At 42.3% G+C, this 17,397-nt stretch overlaps 1 protein-coding gene across 2 annotated transcripts in view; it reads right to left on the reverse strand.

Annotated features, from left to right (window-relative positions):
* GALNT7 (polypeptide N-acetylgalactosaminyltransferase 7) overlaps positions 1-8,614 on the reverse strand; it is a 59,396-nt gene extending 50,782 nt beyond the window's left edge. For both annotated transcript variants that reach the window (XM_063136428.1, XM_063136430.1), the window contains exon 1: positions 8,481-8,614. In XM_063136428.1, the coding sequence (XP_062992498.1) occupies positions 8,481-8,606 (126 nt within the window). In that variant the 5' untranslated portion in view covers positions 8,607-8,614. The remainder of the gene's footprint in view (positions 1-8,480) is intronic.
* Positions 8,615-17,397: the final 8,783 nt, after the last annotated feature.

The raw sequence follows: 17,397 nt of genomic DNA on the forward strand, positions 1-17,397 counted from the left end.
CTCCAAGTTGCCATGTATTTGATTTGCTGCTTGCAGCTGTCACTTTTAAAAGGTTGGTTGTGGAACAGCTAGTGGTTTTCTTTACATAGCTAATATACTGGGAACATATTTATTAAGTCTGTTCCTAATATATTAAATGCATAAAGAAAACCTTATGCTGTTCCAGAGCTGCCTGACATTTCTTTGACGGTCTGAGTTGCATACCATTGCAATGAAGGTTAACTTTTTTTACAGTTAAGATCCCAATTCAAACTTTACTATACAAGCCATAAACAAACAATAGCAGTAAGAATCGGATTAACTATTAAAGTACCTCAAAGGCCACTTTCTGGAGGATTTGTAAAATTATGTATGACTTCTTTTGGGCCACCTCTAATTTAATTAAGTCATATTTAGATGCTTCTAAAACAACTAAAGCACAACTCAACAAGATGCCAACTTCTAAAATTAGAGAGTTAAATATATTTGTAATTGGCTGTAAAAATATTTAAATTTCCAGCCCTGTACTTCTGGAATTAGCTTCCATCCATCACCTTCTTTGCAGGTCTTCAAGGAAGTCTCTGAAGGCCCACTTGTTTTCATTGGCTTTTTATAGTCTGTGGGCTGTAGGTTTTAATGTTATCTGCTTTTATAGTATTTTTTAAAATATTTATTTATTGTCCATTTGTATTTGCATATTTTTGCCTTGAGAGGGTTCTACAAGGCAGCCTAAAAAATATTTAAAATTAATAAATGACAAACCTATGCTTACCTGGAAAAAAAACCCCATGCAATTCATTTCCATGTTCACTCAGAAGTAAGTTCACTGTGTTCTATGGGGGCTGATTCCCAAGAGAATGTGCACTGAATTGCAATTTTAAGTTTCCAAGTGGAGGAAGTTAAGTTTTAAGTTTCCAAGCATCGTATTTTCAGGAGTTCAGATAGTGATATGCCTCGGATATCGTCAACTTTGTTAAGAACATGCTATTTTGCAACAATTTTAGGTAGTTAATAAATAATTCTGTTAGCACCAATGAAAGGCTAATAGAAATAATAAATAGCAGCCATAATCCAAAAGAATCTTGTGTGAACGAAGAGCAGAATATACACACCGGAAGGTGCCACTTTTCTCTTCTAGCTGCATCATCTTATGCCATACTGAATCACTCCAGACAGCTGTCCAATCTTCAAGAACAGCTGTTGGGGTGCCATGAGGGGACACTGGGACTGCAGCAGGAAAGACCCCCCCAAAAAAGCCCCAATGCACACATAAAATATCATGCATGGAACTGAGAATCCTGGACATGGACATCAAATATGTTATATTGTAGACTGCCGAACTGTATTGACATTGTAGAAAGATGGGGGAAAGCATAAGGTTTGAGTTTTCTTATTCTTAATTATTTCATTTGTATCCCACCCTTCCTCCAAGGTGTTTTGGAGGGTGGGGAGGGTAACCAGGCTTCTCCGCTTCCTCACAACAACCCTGTGGGCTAGCTTACGTGGCAAGATAGTTACTGGCTCAAGGTCAGCCAGTGAACTTCCTGGCGGAATGGAGATTTGAGCCAAGGTCTCCTCTCCCAATTCCAAGACTGACCATCATTTCCACTTCATTTCACTAAAATCCAATTTATACATAATTATTCCATGACGTATCACCCTTCTCGCACTCCCCTGCTTCTTGCTCCCTCCCATCCTCAAATCCACTTAGGGCAGAACTAGGAAAGTTGGGCAAAGGAAGAAGACTGTGATAGGGGGCAGCTTGACTTCCCGAGCGAGGGAGCTCACCAAACACAATAGATCTCCAGCAGAACTAGTTGCCAACCCAGGGCCTTGTCCATAATCTGGAAAGAAATCAACCAAACAGAATTTGGGGTGGACAAACCTTAACTAAACCTTTTCTATCAAGAGAATACCATTTTCCATCCAATAGCTAAATAGATAATCACAGAGGTAACAAGAAGGTCATCTTTTATACACCCTAAAAGTAATCAGGGAAAGAAGAATAACAATTGCTTCCCATATCAGGCCTGTTCTTAATAGTGTGTGTGTGCTTTTTTTTCCATCTCAGTTGAGAGGAGTTGTCATGAGACTTCTTACAAATGACCCGAGATGGCTTTTACTGGTTGAATGAAGCTAAAAGTCTGCATTCAAGGAAACACATCAATAATCCTACTGCTTTTTCCTGACATTCGAATTTATTACAGCCTTGATGCTGAAGTTAAGACTTACTTCGCAACTGTTTTCAATGTTTCATCATCAATGTTATTATCCCCCAAAGTTTAACACGCCTCAGTACTCCATTTTTTTAGCTGACAGATCACTTTTAAAGAGAAAATGTAATGAATATTTCATGTAATTACAGAGATTGTGATGCTTGCGAAAATACAACAATCCTATATTTTCCATCTCGATAATAAATACTATATAAGCAGGATGTTAGCACAATCTGTCACACCTCCAATATATCTTATTCCATCCTTATCAATAATTCCACAAAAAACCTTACCAGCCTGTCAACAGCCACATATCTAAGATATTCGTGACATATCAATTGCCTTAAAACAACAACCCACCCTTGAGTTTGCCAAAAAAAAAACCTAAAACAAAACCCTAATGAAATCTACCCCCACCCCTAGACACACACACAACTAGTTTTAAAGGAGGAAAAAAGTGTTGGCAATTCCAAGAATAGAACTCCTAAGTAGCCCCAAGGGCTCATCTACACCAAGCAGGATATTCCACTATGAAAGCAGAATATAAAAGGCAGGAGCCACACAACTGCTTTATAGTGGTATTGAAGTGCACTGACAACTGTTGGGGCCCATTGACACATACCATACACCACTTTCATATCCATGGGCCCCAAAAGTTGTCAGTGCACTTCAGTGCCACTATAAAGCAGTAGTGTGGCTCCTGCCTTTTATATACCACTTTCATAGTGGAATACCCTGCTTGGTGTAGATGAGCCTCTAGTTTTCCCCCGAGCACTAGTCACAACCCTGCCTTTAGTGCCTTAGTCAAACTAATCTTCAGAAATACTCTCTTCTCAGAAGACATGGCACCCATTAAATATCATTGTCACAGACTGCAATTTCTCTCTTCAACAAGCTATACCATCCTAACACTTCTAACATATCCCATTTTAAAAACAGATTGCAGCTATTTGAAGTGGAAACGTCATGAGTTTACATGAACAAGTCGTCACACTGAGGGGAAGAGAGATAAAGCAAGATCCCCTAGGGTTCAAGCACAAATGCATCCACAAAACATGCTGGAGTTCGTTCTACTATACCCCCTCTTCCTCAGCAGCCCACCCACAATCCTTCCTAACATCATGCTGTATCAACTCATTAATGGACAAAGTGCTTTATGATTTGTTTCCCCCTTGCTTGTCCTCACAACCACACTGGAAAATGAAGAAGCTTTTCTCACTCACAATGGAGAAATGGTTTATCTTCCATTTATATAAAAATGCCTTTGTTTAATACAGATTCTAAACAACAGCTATTCTCTATAAAAGTTCAGAGTTGTTGAACCTGCAAATTTGTTTCCTTGGCCTGGTCTCACAGGGTACTATTTTTACTAGCTGCTGGCAATACAAATTTAAGAGGAAATTCTACAACCGAGATACTCAACTGCCCAGGCTTTCACAAGCTATACAAGTGTCAAAAAGCTGTGATTTATGTCCTTCTTTGAGATTTGCTGATCCTTCCTATTTCTTATATTATCAGCAGAGATATATTTTTTTCCTCATACACGGCTGGAATTGCACCTCTCACCTATCATGACCGGTGCTCTGCCCATATGTACAACACATTGGTGAGGATGTTATTTCTTCAGTGAACTACTTGTAAACTAATTTCATGGCACACTGCCCCAAAAACAGACTGCTCCCTGTTAAACAATTATACTTTAGAAAATAATCTTGTTGCACTGAGTGTTTATAGACACATGATGCAACCCAGCACAAACTAGTCAGATGTTCAAAACTGGATCCTATTGTGTGGGCTTATAGGTATAATCAAGGTTTTCTCCAGAGAAATCCAAAGTTTCATCTTATATATTTTAGAGTATTCGTTATTAATCAGTTAAGCTCAGAGTAGGCAAGATACAAGCCTGTCAGGTTTCCTAGTCCTCAGGTCAGCACATTCTGACAAACTGACACAGGACACCCAAATCAGTGAGACTTCCTTATTGCAAGGAATTCCATGGCAAAGCTTAATGGTTACACACTTCAGAAATTATATAGCTGAGGGTCAGTAGCTATAGGCGACAAGAAATTCCAAAACAGTCAAAACAGATCCCCACCAACGTACTTTTCATGGCAAGTTCTTAGTAATGCAAAGTTCCACTTAGGAGGGGGAGCATGCGCAGAGTGCCCCTTAGAGTTTTAGACAATGATAGATCCAAACAGGGAGGTTTTCCTGGAATGCAGAGCAGATGTTCCTAGCAAAGGCTCCTCGCTTTTGCACCAGCTTAAAAAGGGAGGTGTAGGCCTCTTCTAGACTACTTGACAGACAAGAGCTTTCGGCATTTCAGCAATGTCCCTGTCCAAACACTGCTCAACCACCAAGATGACGTTTCAATCCGGGCAATCGTTCAGCAAACCCCCACCCTTTCTCCATTGATTTTTCACAGACAGCTTCTCTGCCAGGGCCAAGACAAACAGATGGGTTGCAGGGAGTAGGAGCACTCCCCTATCTCTGCTCTGAGAACACTGACAGAGATCAACTCACACACCTTGCAACATTCCAGAGGCTGAACAGGCCCAAAGCCTTCCAGACTACTTCTAATTAAATCTTAGATAAAAAGATCCCATGGCAGTGCCTTAACTATTCCTGACAAAGCCTAAGGCCACATCCTGGCTACTCAAGTATTGCTTTCCACCAGATAGGTCACTCAGTGAAGACAGTACAGCGGACTTTAAAAATCATGTTTCTGCAATAGCTACAAAGACCCTTCTATAATTCTATTATTGATTTTCATAAAAGCCAGAATACACAGTAGTTTTACTTTATGACCCATACCCATTTTTTTTTTAAAAAAATGCCTCTGATTTATTGTGCTGAGAATTCTGGCACAGCACTTTTCAAATGGCAACTGATTCAGCTACATTTAATGCCCAAATTGTTGCATTAAGGAAGAGGACACAATGGCACAACCCATTTTATATGCATTTCCCCCCCCCAAAAAAAACCCGATTACAATATATGCTCTAGCCTGAGAGAAGGTACGTATGTGCTTTGCTGTAGTGCAGGGAGTGTCATCCGCAATAGTCTCTGACTGGGTTCATATTAAGACAAGCCAACAACACAAATTACTTCTTTAGGATAATTTAGGAGAAAGATCATATCTCAGTTGAAGAGCACATGTCTGGCATACTCAGGCCTTAGCTAGACCTAAGGTTTATCCCAGGATCGTCCCAGGGTCATCCCTGTTCAAGTAAATGACACACAGGGGATCCCGGGAGCAGGCAGGGACGACCCTGGGATAAACCTTAGGTCTAGATAAGGCCTAAGTCACAGGTTTAATCTCTGGCATCTTCAGTTAGAAGGATCAGGTACAATGACATCAGCAAGAAATCATGGAGTGCCATCGTCCAGCTAGATGGACCAATGGTCTGATTTAGTATAAGACCCCTTCCTAGCTTTCCTTGTTTCTCTATTCTTTATATAAGGAGAAAAATCATATTTTGGATGTGACATGAAGATGTCTTCAAGCTCTTCTCCCTACTGTTTTCTGTAGAAGCAGTTTTTTACAGGAAGGAAGGTATGAAGCAATCCATACTCTAGCAATATTCTTGTGAACAAGTAAGAGGGTATAAGTCAACACAAAGATAAATCCATACTCAGCTTCCTCCTTGCTTTAACTAATCTATCAATGATACAGGAGTACAGGGGAATAAGTGCATTAATGATTTGAATGACTGAAGCCACTGCTCGCACGAGCATAGTCTGTGAAATCCACAGAGTTCTCAGAATCCCAAGACCCAGAACTTCCAGATTTTTAAAAAGTTGAGTTTGTAGACCTCATTACTGTAATTGAAAGCTTGAAAATGCACATAATGTTTAAAATGTCTATCAACCAAAGAACAAATAAAATGATTCTAAGATATATTTTGTGTTCAAATTTCATAATTATCAAGCTCACTGCGATGCAGATTGGCCTCATGATAATTAACATTTGTCCTCAGCAATACTAAGCCTCTTTATTGCCCCAAGGAGCTGGAATATTCAGTGGAAAGGAACTTGCCATTCCTGGCATTTCAGGAAGAGCGCTTTATGAAAATGAAATGCTTCACAGTCAGGCTCATATAGCATCAGAGAGCTGCAGTTAACCTGATGGCTCCTACTTTCTCATAAATGTTGTATTATTTATTTATTGCATTTGCATACCACCCCATAGCCGAAGCTCTCTGGGCAGTTCACATAAGATAAAAACGCTTAAAAACAATATACAAAAATTAAAAAACACAAAAACATGCAAAATGCACAAACAGCATAACAATTTTACAATTTATTAAATATTAAAAATTGCTGTAATACTTTAGCTTATGACACTGTTTTGGTGAGTCTCAGTAATGAACAACTTACTTGTCCCTGCTCTACTTTAACACAGAGTAACATACAAGTCTTCATTCAGACATTAGACTAATTTAGAACAAGGCAATATTTAAAAGGGGGGGGAACCAGACAAGAGAAACTGATGCTGTTTACAACACTCTCCACACTTGGGGCCTTATATGCATTTCCAGAGGGAGAGAATTCTAGAAGTGTTGGATCTGTACCAAAAGAAACACTGAGACTGATATGATGCAAAACAGAGTGTATACTATTAACAGTTAAATGTTGTGTTAATTATGTTGACTTCATGTGCTTTGAGTCAGAGCTTTGCCATTAAGTTTAAAAATAAAAACACACTGCCACCTAGTAACTAATGTGAAGGCTAAATCCAGCTAATGTGGAAAAAGCCAAACACAAAGTGCAGAACTGCTGATTCTACTTTGTTCAAAAAGAAAAAAAATCCACATTACCTTCAACTGTATCATGTACACTTATGCTATAAGGAGAGATCTACAACCTTCCCAAACTTGAGATATGGTTGCTGCCTATTTTAGAGTTCTGCTCCTATGCCTTTAAACAGCAACCCAGCACAGAGAAATGTAACAGTAAAGCTTTTCCTGGCTTGGAGAGAAGTGTTGTAAAAAACATCACCTGCTGAATTTCTGTGTCCGGAGGTGCAGGACTAGTGTCTATATTAGATAAGCAACACCATCGAAGAGTTGTTGGCCTCAAATAATTCATACTCAAGCTTACTTAACACCATCAACCTGTTTTACTCAAGCCCAATTTAAACGTGACACCAGGAAGCCAAGACGAACTTAGCTCTGAAGCTTTGCACAACCCCGCTGTTTCCTTTAGAACAGGCTCCCAGTCCCTACAGCTGCACTACACACTTTGGATGAAAATACATCCCACTGAACTCCGTCAGACTCCGAATAAGCACTGAGCACTGGACTGAAAGTGTATTGTGTCAGCATGCCAACGCAGCACCTGCTAGGCTACCAATTCCTGGTGTGCTAAGAGTACACATGCAGGTGATGACCTGGTTTAAATGAGATACCAGTGCAAAGCCCTGTGGGTAAGCTCTTCTCTGCCTGGTGTCACATTTAAATGGGGCCTCACATCACAGGAGTTCAGGGGAGAAGTTTCCCACTTCTTACAACGCATGCAGATGCATGAAGTGGGGTTCCAACGTCTTGTCAGTTTTTGGGAGTCCATTATTTTTGGATAGTAAAATATTTCTAAATAATGAACGTAGAGGCTTGTGCGTTTGCGGGTAACATCAGTGTGATAAGTGGCCCTCATTCCCTGTGAGAAGAGAGTACAACCCAGAAACAATCTCCCCAGCCATATATCAATCTATCCCATCCTCCCCACCCACCGACCCCCGCGTCAACTACAACATCTCCTACTACAGGAGGGTGGAGTAGAAGGGAAGAGCTGGAAATACAGCCAGGGTGGCGGTGGTTGCTGCTACTCCTGACCCATCATTAAGGGCTATTAAGGGCCCCGTCCTGCTCCCAAACAGGTCAGGGGTCGCATGGAGGCAGGCAGCGCACCCGAAGGAACCGGCGCGAGGCAGCCCCTTCCCCACCCCCACCCGGCAAGGGGGCGCCCCGGCTCGCAACGGACCCCGTCGGAAGACGCCAACGTCCCCTTTCTCAGGCCTCGCCAACGCCACAGGCCGCAGCCCGGACAATGACTGTAGCAGGCTCTGAAGCCGCCCCCTCCCGGGCCGACCCCGGCGGGAGAGAGAGAGAGAAAGCGGACTCCGGCCCGGCGCCTGAGTGTCAGGCGGGAGCGAGGGCCGGCCGGCAGCTGCTCCGTGCGGCGGCGGCGGCGACACCCCCCTTCCTCCCTCCGCCGACACGCGAAGAGACACCCCCACTCCACCCCACCCCTTCCTCAGCCGGCGGCTCCGAGCTAGCGACTTACCCGAATCCGTTCCCCTGGGCTGGGCTCCTCTGCGCGGGGCGAGAGCGACGACCAGAGCAGCAGCAGCCCCAGGAAGGAGCCAAGCAGCAGCACGGCGCGCAAGAGAAAGCCCAGCTTCAGCCGCATCCTCAGCCCCGGCCCGTTCCCCTCGGCCCCCGCCGGGCTCCCGCTGCTGTCCCCCTCCCGGCGACTGCTGCTGCTGCTGCTGCTCACTTGCGCCGAGCCGAGCTCTGCGTGGTTCCCCTCCTTCCCCTCCTCCTTTTGCTGCCGCTGCCTTTCCTCCCCCGCCTCTCTCCCCCACTCTCTCTCTCTCTCTCTCTGGCGCCGAGCCCCGCTCTTGCTCTCAATCCCCTCCCCGGTAGCTTCACTTCTTCTTCTTCTCCTTCCTCAGGTCTTTTCTTGCTGCTGCTGCTGCTGCTGCCGCCGCCGCCTTCCTTTTCCCGGTTCCTTGTTCCTTCCTTGCAAACCCACAAACTTTTTTTTTTTTTTTTTAGGTGTGAAATTAAAATACCGGCTTCCCCGTCTGGTTTTTCTGGTTCTTTTTGTGTCTGCGGGGTTGTTGTTTTTAAAGATGTATTTTTGTTCTCCCCTTCCTTGCTAATCTTTTAGCCTAAACCGAAGCAGGAAATCACCTCCAGAGCAAAGCCTCCACGTGGCTGATTTAGAGCCCGAAGGGTTGTTTTAGATTGATTAGACCAGAGGCTGCCTTCTCCCCCACCCCACCTTTTTTTTTTTGACACGTCCTTTTACGGAGGTGGATTTGTAAGAGTAAACCTCTCACGAGCTATGCAAATACTAGGCTGCTGCTCCTGCTCCTGGCTTTGGCAATGTGGGAAGAAGGATGATCCGCGGCTTTGCCTTGTTTGCTCATCTTTGGCTTGGCTTGGCTTGGCTTGGCACAGGAGAAAAACCCTCCATTAAAAAAGGTGTGATCAGGAACTGCAACGTTGAAAAACATTAGCAAAGTAGCTCACAATAACTTATCAGCCTGCTAAAGGTTACCTCTGTGTCACATGCTAGTAGGGCTGGCCCAAGATATTTCTGCGTCCTCAGGTGTAGCACAAGATGGTGTCCCCTTCCATTTTATGTACAGAAAAGTGACCAGACTGGAAGTTGAACCTTATTTTGATGCTGCCAGCAACTTCCACTGCACCTGAAGGAAGCAGGCTGGCTTAGGGGATATGGGACAGGCTGTACATCTCACTAGTGCCCCCTCCTTGCATATGCCTCCTGATAGGACTGCCTCACTCTGGCTAATGGCAATTAATTAATAGTAATGGGGGATCTAGAAAAATGCAAGTATCCGGAAGAAATTGTTACTCAGCTCATTGGGTTAGACTACCAATGGTGGCTTGGAACACAACAGAGTTTCTAGGACTACCCTGTCGGTTCAGAACAAACAAGGCATTTCACTGATTGCATTTGCAGCTAGACGTCTAATCCGGGCTTGGTGCTCCAGTTCATAAGAACATAAGAAGAGCCGTACTGGATCAGACCAAAGGCCTACCTAGTTAAGCATTCTGTTCACTTAGTGGCCAACCAAATGCCTCTGGAAAGGACATGAATACAATAGCACCCTCCTAGTTGTATTCGCTAACTACTGGCATACAGAGGCATAGTTCCTCTGATACTGGAGATACTATATAGCTATCATGACTAGCGGCCATTGATAGCATTATCCTCCATGAAGTGTCTTAAGTCCCTTTTAAAGCCATCCCAGTTGGTGGCTATCATTACATGGTACCAAATTCCATAGTTTTAACTATGTGCTTTGTGAAGAAATACTTTTATTTGTCCTGGCTTTTTCACTATTTACCTCTGTTGGATGACCCCAGGTTCAAGTGTTATGAGAGAAAGAAAGAGAAAACGTCTCCTTATCTACTTTTTCCACACCATGCATAATTTTATATACCTCTTAACACGTCCCCTTTCACTTGTCTTTTTTCTATGCTAAAAAGCTACGAAAGCTGTAACCTTTCATAATGGAAAAGTTGTTTCAGCTTCTTGACAATTTTGGTTGCCCTATTCTGCACATTTTTCCAGCTCCACAAAATGATTTTTTGAGGTAAGGTGACCATAACTGTACACTTTTCCAAATGTGGTTGAACCACAGATTTGTATACAAGAATTATGATACTGGCACTTTTATTTTTGATTCCTAAACACACACACACACCCAACATGGAATATGCATGGTGCACACTGGAGTGACCTTTCTTCCTTAGTCACTGCCAGTTCAGACCCCATCAGCATATACGTTAAGTTACTTTTTTTGCCCCAATGTGCATCATTTTAAACTTAGTTATATTGAACCACTTTCCCCATTTTAATGCCTATTCCCCAGTTTGGAAAGATCTTTGCTGTCTCTTCTTGTTCTAGCCATGTTACACTGGCTACTTCACTGCTCAGCCCTAAAACTAGATAATTTATAAACAAGTTGAAATGCATTGGTCTCAATATAGACCCTTGGGGATCCTACTATTTACATCCCTCCAGTGTGAGAACTGAATATTTATTCCTACTCTGTTTTCTATTTTTTAACCAGTAACCTATCCAAGAGGACCTCTCCACTTATCTCATTACTGCTATGTTGGCTTAGGAGTCTTTGATGAAGGCCTTTGTCAAAAGCCTTTTGGAAGTCCAAGTAAACAGTGTCTACCAGGTCATCGCTGTTCACATGTTTATTGATACTCTCAATGACCTTTAAAAGGTTAGTAAGACAGGACTTTCATTTTTCAGAAGCCATGTTGGTTGTTTTTCAGCAGGACTTGCCTATCTATATGTTGATAATTTGGAGGGCATCAGGATGGGAAAGGCTGCTCCCGAAATTCATGTCTTTTCACTAGGGCTGTGATCCGCTTCACTTTGGAGCGTAGAAGCAATAGTGAGGCAGCCTGATTTGCCTCCGACAAAGGCGGAGACGAAGCGGGCCGGGGGTGCCTGCGGATCGAGGTGAAGACGATCAAGTCCAAGCGGATCCTTTGCCTCGATCCGGAGCTCCGAAAAAAAGATAAGTGAGGGCTTACCTGGTGCTGCTGCAGTCCGTGTGGCGACAGCGGCAGAGCCAGGTAAAGGGGCAGAGAGGAGGGGGGCTTACCTGCCTCTGTCACGGTTGCAGCCTGGTCTTCCGGTTTGAGCCTCAGCCTCAGTTGAAGCCGCCGCCAGAACACGATGGATGCAGGTAAGGGGGGAGGAGGGAGGGGGGCCTTACCTGGTGCTGGCGCCGCCACTGCAGTCTGTGTGGCGATGGCAGTGGAGCCAGGTAAGGGGGAAGTGTCTTACCTGAGTCTGACGCATTCCGGAAGCGGCTTCACCTGAGCCTGAAGACTCAAAGCAAAAGACCAGGCCGCGGCTGCTGCCTGGTCTTCCTGTTTGAGTCCTCAGGCTCAGTTGAAGCAGCCACCGTAACGCGACGGACACAGGTAAGGGGGGAAGAAGGAGGGGGGCCTTACCTGCTGCCGCCGCAGCGAAACTCTGATTCGGATCTGGAGCTCTGGAGTGGTGTGCACCATAGGCGGATCGATGTGGGGCGGAGCAGACCCGATCCGGAATTTGCGGATCGGGTTCAGATCAGGGGAGGGTTCCATGCACAGACCTACTTTTCACCACTATTTGCCTCAGACTCCCTGAAAATATCCATTCAGACATGGCTATCTGCGGTACACCAACTGCAGTGAAGACAGATACAAAGAATTCAGCCTTTTTGCAGTGTCTTTATCCTCCTCTAGTTCTCGCCTTGTCATCCAAAAGACCAAATTCCTCCCTATCTAACTCCCTGCTTATATTTAAATAAGTTTTTATTGTTGGTAATAGGCTCCTCAAAATCGTGTGGGTTTTTTTGCATCTCTAATTGTTTGCTTGCATATCCTTCAGGCAAGTTTGTATTCCTTTATGTTCTTATTTCAAGTACTTTGATTTTCTGAAGAAAGCCTCTCTCTCTCTCTCTCTCTCTCTCTCTCTCTCTCTCTCATAGCTTCTTTGAGTCTGCTCATTAACTGTTCTGGTGACCTCTTGGACTTTGGGCTACCTTCCCTGATCTGTAGTATATGTGTTAGCTAAGCTTCTGTTGGAATAACCCCCAAGCATTCTGGGGAGAATTGATTCACTTAACTTTTCCTTTCAACTTCATTTTTTACCTATTCTCACATTTTTAAAAAAAGTTTCCTCTTTTGAAGCCAAAGTAACTCTGTTGGACTTCCTTGAAAATTTTTCATTTCCATATAAATTCAATCTGGTAGCCCTGTCATCACTGTTTCCCTTTTTTTTGTATGTATTTTTTATTTTTATAACATACAGAAATAATAAACAAATAGAAATAAAAATACAAAGAGTCGTAATTATCCCACCCTCCTCCCCTCATAGGAAATCAATAATACTATGATATCTATTACAATATCTATTACAATATATGCGTATATAAATATACAAGCACATATGTAAAGTTCTTCATCTCTTAAACATTTTCTTCTTTTTTTGTAAGTCAGAAAAACCAAAAGAAGATAAGTTAACCCATCACAAAAAATGTATCTTTCATTATGTCAACCAAAAGGATTTGAATTCTTTTGGAATTGTATTCTCCCATCCCGACGAGGTTGTGTATACTATGAAACAATACCAGTCTTTATTAAATGTATCTTGGAATCTTGTTCCTCTTACTAATCTCAATTTATTTGTCAGTTTCTCCATTAAGGCGACATACCAAGCCTTACTATACCAATTTGTTAGCATAGCGCCAACCAAATCTTTCCAATATCTGACTATAACCGATCTGGCAGAAACTAAAAGAAATCCTATTAAGTGTTTAGATTCAACTTCTTTATTTTCCTCCTGAAATAATCCTAACAATGCTAATTCTGGTGACTAACTTTTGCCCTGTTATATTTTCAATTTCTTTAAAAATTAAGTCCAAAAAACTTTTATTTTAGCACAATGCCACCACATATGCTGAAAAGACCCTACCTCTCCACATCCCCTCCAACAGTATTGCGAATTAATTAAATCGTGCCACCCTTACTGGAGTTAAATACCACTGTTCTAGAGCACAGTTATTTAGGGTGTTGCAAAATTCTACCTCTTTGCCACATCTGGAACATGTTATGTGAGAGTAATTACTACAACACTTCCCCCCCTTTGGATGCCTTCCTGATCTTGTTTTCCACCTCAAAATCACCTTTAGTGTTTTGGTCAGGATGATAGCATGTTACTTTTTAGGTCTCATAATGTCACCCACAGCACTTCTCTGGAAAAGTCTGCCTCTTTTAATGTTCTTAGTATATTTGATGTTATACCCTCTTTGATATACAGAGCAACACTATGGGCTCATCTACACCAAGCAGATATTCCACTATGAAAGTGGTATGAAAGCAGTATATAAAAGGCAGGAGCCACACTACTGCTTTATAGTGGTATTGAAGTGCACTGACAACTGTTGGGGCCCATTGACACATACCATATACTGCTTTCATACCACTTTCATAGGCCGTAGCTAGACCTAAGGTTTATCCCTGGATCATCCAGGGGTCAAACCTGTTCACCTAGGTGACACACAGGGAATCCAGTGCTCAGGCAGGGGCGAACCCTGGATGATCCCAGGATAAACCTTACATCTAGCTGTGGCCATAGTGTTAAATCCTGCTTGGTGTAGATGTGTCATGTGCCCCAACAGTTGTCAGTGCACTTCATTACCACTATAAGGCAGAAATATAGATCCTGCAATGAACTTCAATATCACTATAAAGCAGTAGCGTGGCTCCTGCCTTTTATATATCACTTTCATGCCACTTTCATAGTGGAATATCCTGCTTGGTGTAGCTGAGCCCTACATCTAGTACACCCTTCTTTGTTCTTCCTATAGAGCAGTGCTGGACAACTTCTAGAAGTCTGAAGGACATTTTGATCCTATAGACCCACCCCAAGGGCCTCGCACCCAATGGAGGTGCCAAAACCAGGGGGGACTTTTAAAAAATCAAAGCTAATTTTGGCCTTTTGGGGACTTATAGCATCTTTAGATGCCTTTTTGTTTGAAAAATTGTAAAACTTTTTTTGGGTTCCCCTGACTTTCAAGGGGTAGTGGGGGCCACACTGGTGGGCTTCAGGGGCTGCATGCAGGATGCAAGCCCATGTTGTCCACCCCTGCTACAGAGTTTATATACTGAGATGTACCCCATAATTCCTCTCCATTCCACCAGGTTTCCATTATGCCCACTATATCTATGTTGCCCCTTAAAACCAATCACCCCAATCCTCTCATATTGATTTAGAGGCTTCTAGCATTAGCACAGAAACTCCTATAAATGGTGTCCTTTTCCTGATGTTTCTGGCATGTGCTTATTCCCTCTGGCCCTTTGACTGGCTATCATGTTTTAATGTATGGTTGTGGCCTATTTCTACCCCATCCCCATTTGAGCAATTGGAAACATTTTCACCTTCACCTCTTAGGGATGACTGAACTCAAATCAGACCTTCCCTAAGTCCTATTGGCATTCCACCTGAGTTCTGTTTAAAAGCTGTGCTTCCACCGTTTTCATGTTACATGCCAGCAGTCTGGTTCCATTCTGGTTCAAGTGCAGTCCATCCCTTTTGTGCAGGCCCAGCTTGTCCCCAAACCATCTCCAGTGCCTAACAAATCTTTGGCTAAAACCCATTTAGGGTAGCCATGAATAAAAAATTTAATCAAGCCTAACAAATCTAAATGCTTCTCTATACCACCATCTCATCTACACATTGAGACTCTTCAGTTTTGCCTGTCTAGCTGGCCCTGCATGTGGAACAGACAGAATTTCAGAGAAAGCTCCCTTGGGATCCTGGCTTTCAACTTCCTGAATTTGGCTTCCAGGATTTCAGGACTACATTTCCCTACATCATAGTTCCCAACATACACCATGACGACTGTGTCTACTCCAGTACTATCTACTAGAACTTTCAGTATCCACAAGCCACTATCACAAATGCTGATCAATGGAAGTGTTATCACAGGAGAACAGCAGGAACACAGTAAATAGTACAGCTCAAAATGCACAGTACTTCCTCTTTGATCCTCCTTTTTTTTTTTTTTTGGTTGTTCCTTCCTAGACAAGACCTTAGCCCGATATCTGTGAGCTACTGGATGAAAGTGCATTTCCTTGGCAGTAATGTGTGTGTGTGTGTGTGTGTGTGTGTGTGTGTTTCATTGTTTGCTTTTTATGTTCAGAATGACACATGAGACGGTCCTGTAGTAATTGAAATGGCATTTTACATTAGATGTGTGTTAAGGCATAGGCATCCCAAGCAATATGGCCCTGTGCTATAACACAATACTACATCGAATACATTCTGATACAACTCAAGTTGTATCAGATAAATTTGATCAATGTGGCAGTGCAAAATAAGTAGTGTTTTGTGCTATGGAGTTACTAATTTAAGAAGTTCAATGTAATTTTCAATCCTATGTTTCCTGCAGTGATGTACCTGTGGCTTCATCTATTCCCGCCACCCCTTTATTTAATATTTATAGTGATAAACAATACCAGTAGTTTATAAAAAACCAGCAAGCTTGCGCCACAGGAAAATTAAACTACTGCTCCCCTTTTAATACAGGCTACTTTTTAGTCTTTAAAAAATTGGATTTTTATTTTTGGTATTTATGTAGCAATCTCCACAATAATTAGTAGGCAGTATTTCAAATATGTCTATTTTCAGAAACGTAGCTATGCCAGCTTATTTATTCAACTGTTCTGTTGCTTCTGTGTTTTGCAGTCATATATTTAGATTATTATAGTGAGCAGAGTATGCCATGCTTTTAAATCTTATGCACCCTGTGGAAATCTACTGCATCTGACACTCATGAAAATTTCTTCTTTATGATATTTTATTTTAAAAGTAGAGTAAGCATTGTATGAAGACTAATGTGCTCCATAAAATAAATTTAAAATTTATTCAGTATTGACAACTGGCTCAGGTTGACACACCTGAAAAGAAAAAGCTTACTTAGCTTGCACATCTGGTTGAGCTCTGCCAACAAAATGGGCAATTTATTCTGTCTACAAAAAATGTTATATCTCTCTCCATAAAAAGGGTAGGTTACTATAAAGTTCTCCATTGAGTGTAAACACCCCTGATACTGCAAACACTCATCTTTACATAGGTTTACTGAGAGTGCTAAGAAGTACAAAGGCTTACTAGACATATATTGGCTAGAGGTAGATAACAGAAGTGCACATCTTCACAGATTTTATCCACTTGGCTAAAACTGAAATTTTACACACACACACACACACACACACACACACACACACACACGAGTAAACCCCAGTGAACACAAATCAGAGTGGCTTCCAAGTAAATTGTATTATATTGCTCTGCACATCAAATTATTCTTAATAGTTTCTCACACTTTGTAATTGTGCTTGTCAATCCCTTTCAATGGTGTGTGTATGTGTCAGTATAGCATCACATCTTGAAATATAAAGTATGTACATTAATATACTAATAACATTCTGGTGAGCAAATGCAGTACAAGCTCTGATACTCTTGGTTCTGATGTTTAAAAGTTAATATTACATGTTCACGGGAAAACATTTCTCGCTACGAAATACTATACAATTATCCCATGTTGCCTTTAATTCCCTTCAGGTGCATCTATAAGGAAAATATTTGAAGATGGAAGATGCAAATTGGCGAGAACGTAAGTTTCTGTTTGCTGGCTTTAGCTCAGAGGTTGTATTGTTGCTAACTAACAATGGATGTAAATCAGCCTTCCTCAACCTGGTGACTTTCCATGTTTTGGACTACAGCTCCCAAGATTCCTAACCATGCTAGCTGGGGCTGATGGGAGTTGAAGTCATAAACACCTGGAGGGCACCAGATGGGGTAGTGGTTTTCCGGTGTGGGAGTGTAAAATACACAGCAGTTGCTAATTTACTGAGCACTGTTTGGATGA

This window comes from Elgaria multicarinata, chromosome 10 (assembly GCF_023053635.1).
Source record: "Elgaria multicarinata webbii isolate HBS135686 ecotype San Diego chromosome 10, rElgMul1.1.pri, whole genome shotgun sequence".
Lineage (NCBI taxonomy): Eukaryota > Metazoa > Chordata > Lepidosauria > Squamata > Anguidae > Elgaria > Elgaria multicarinata.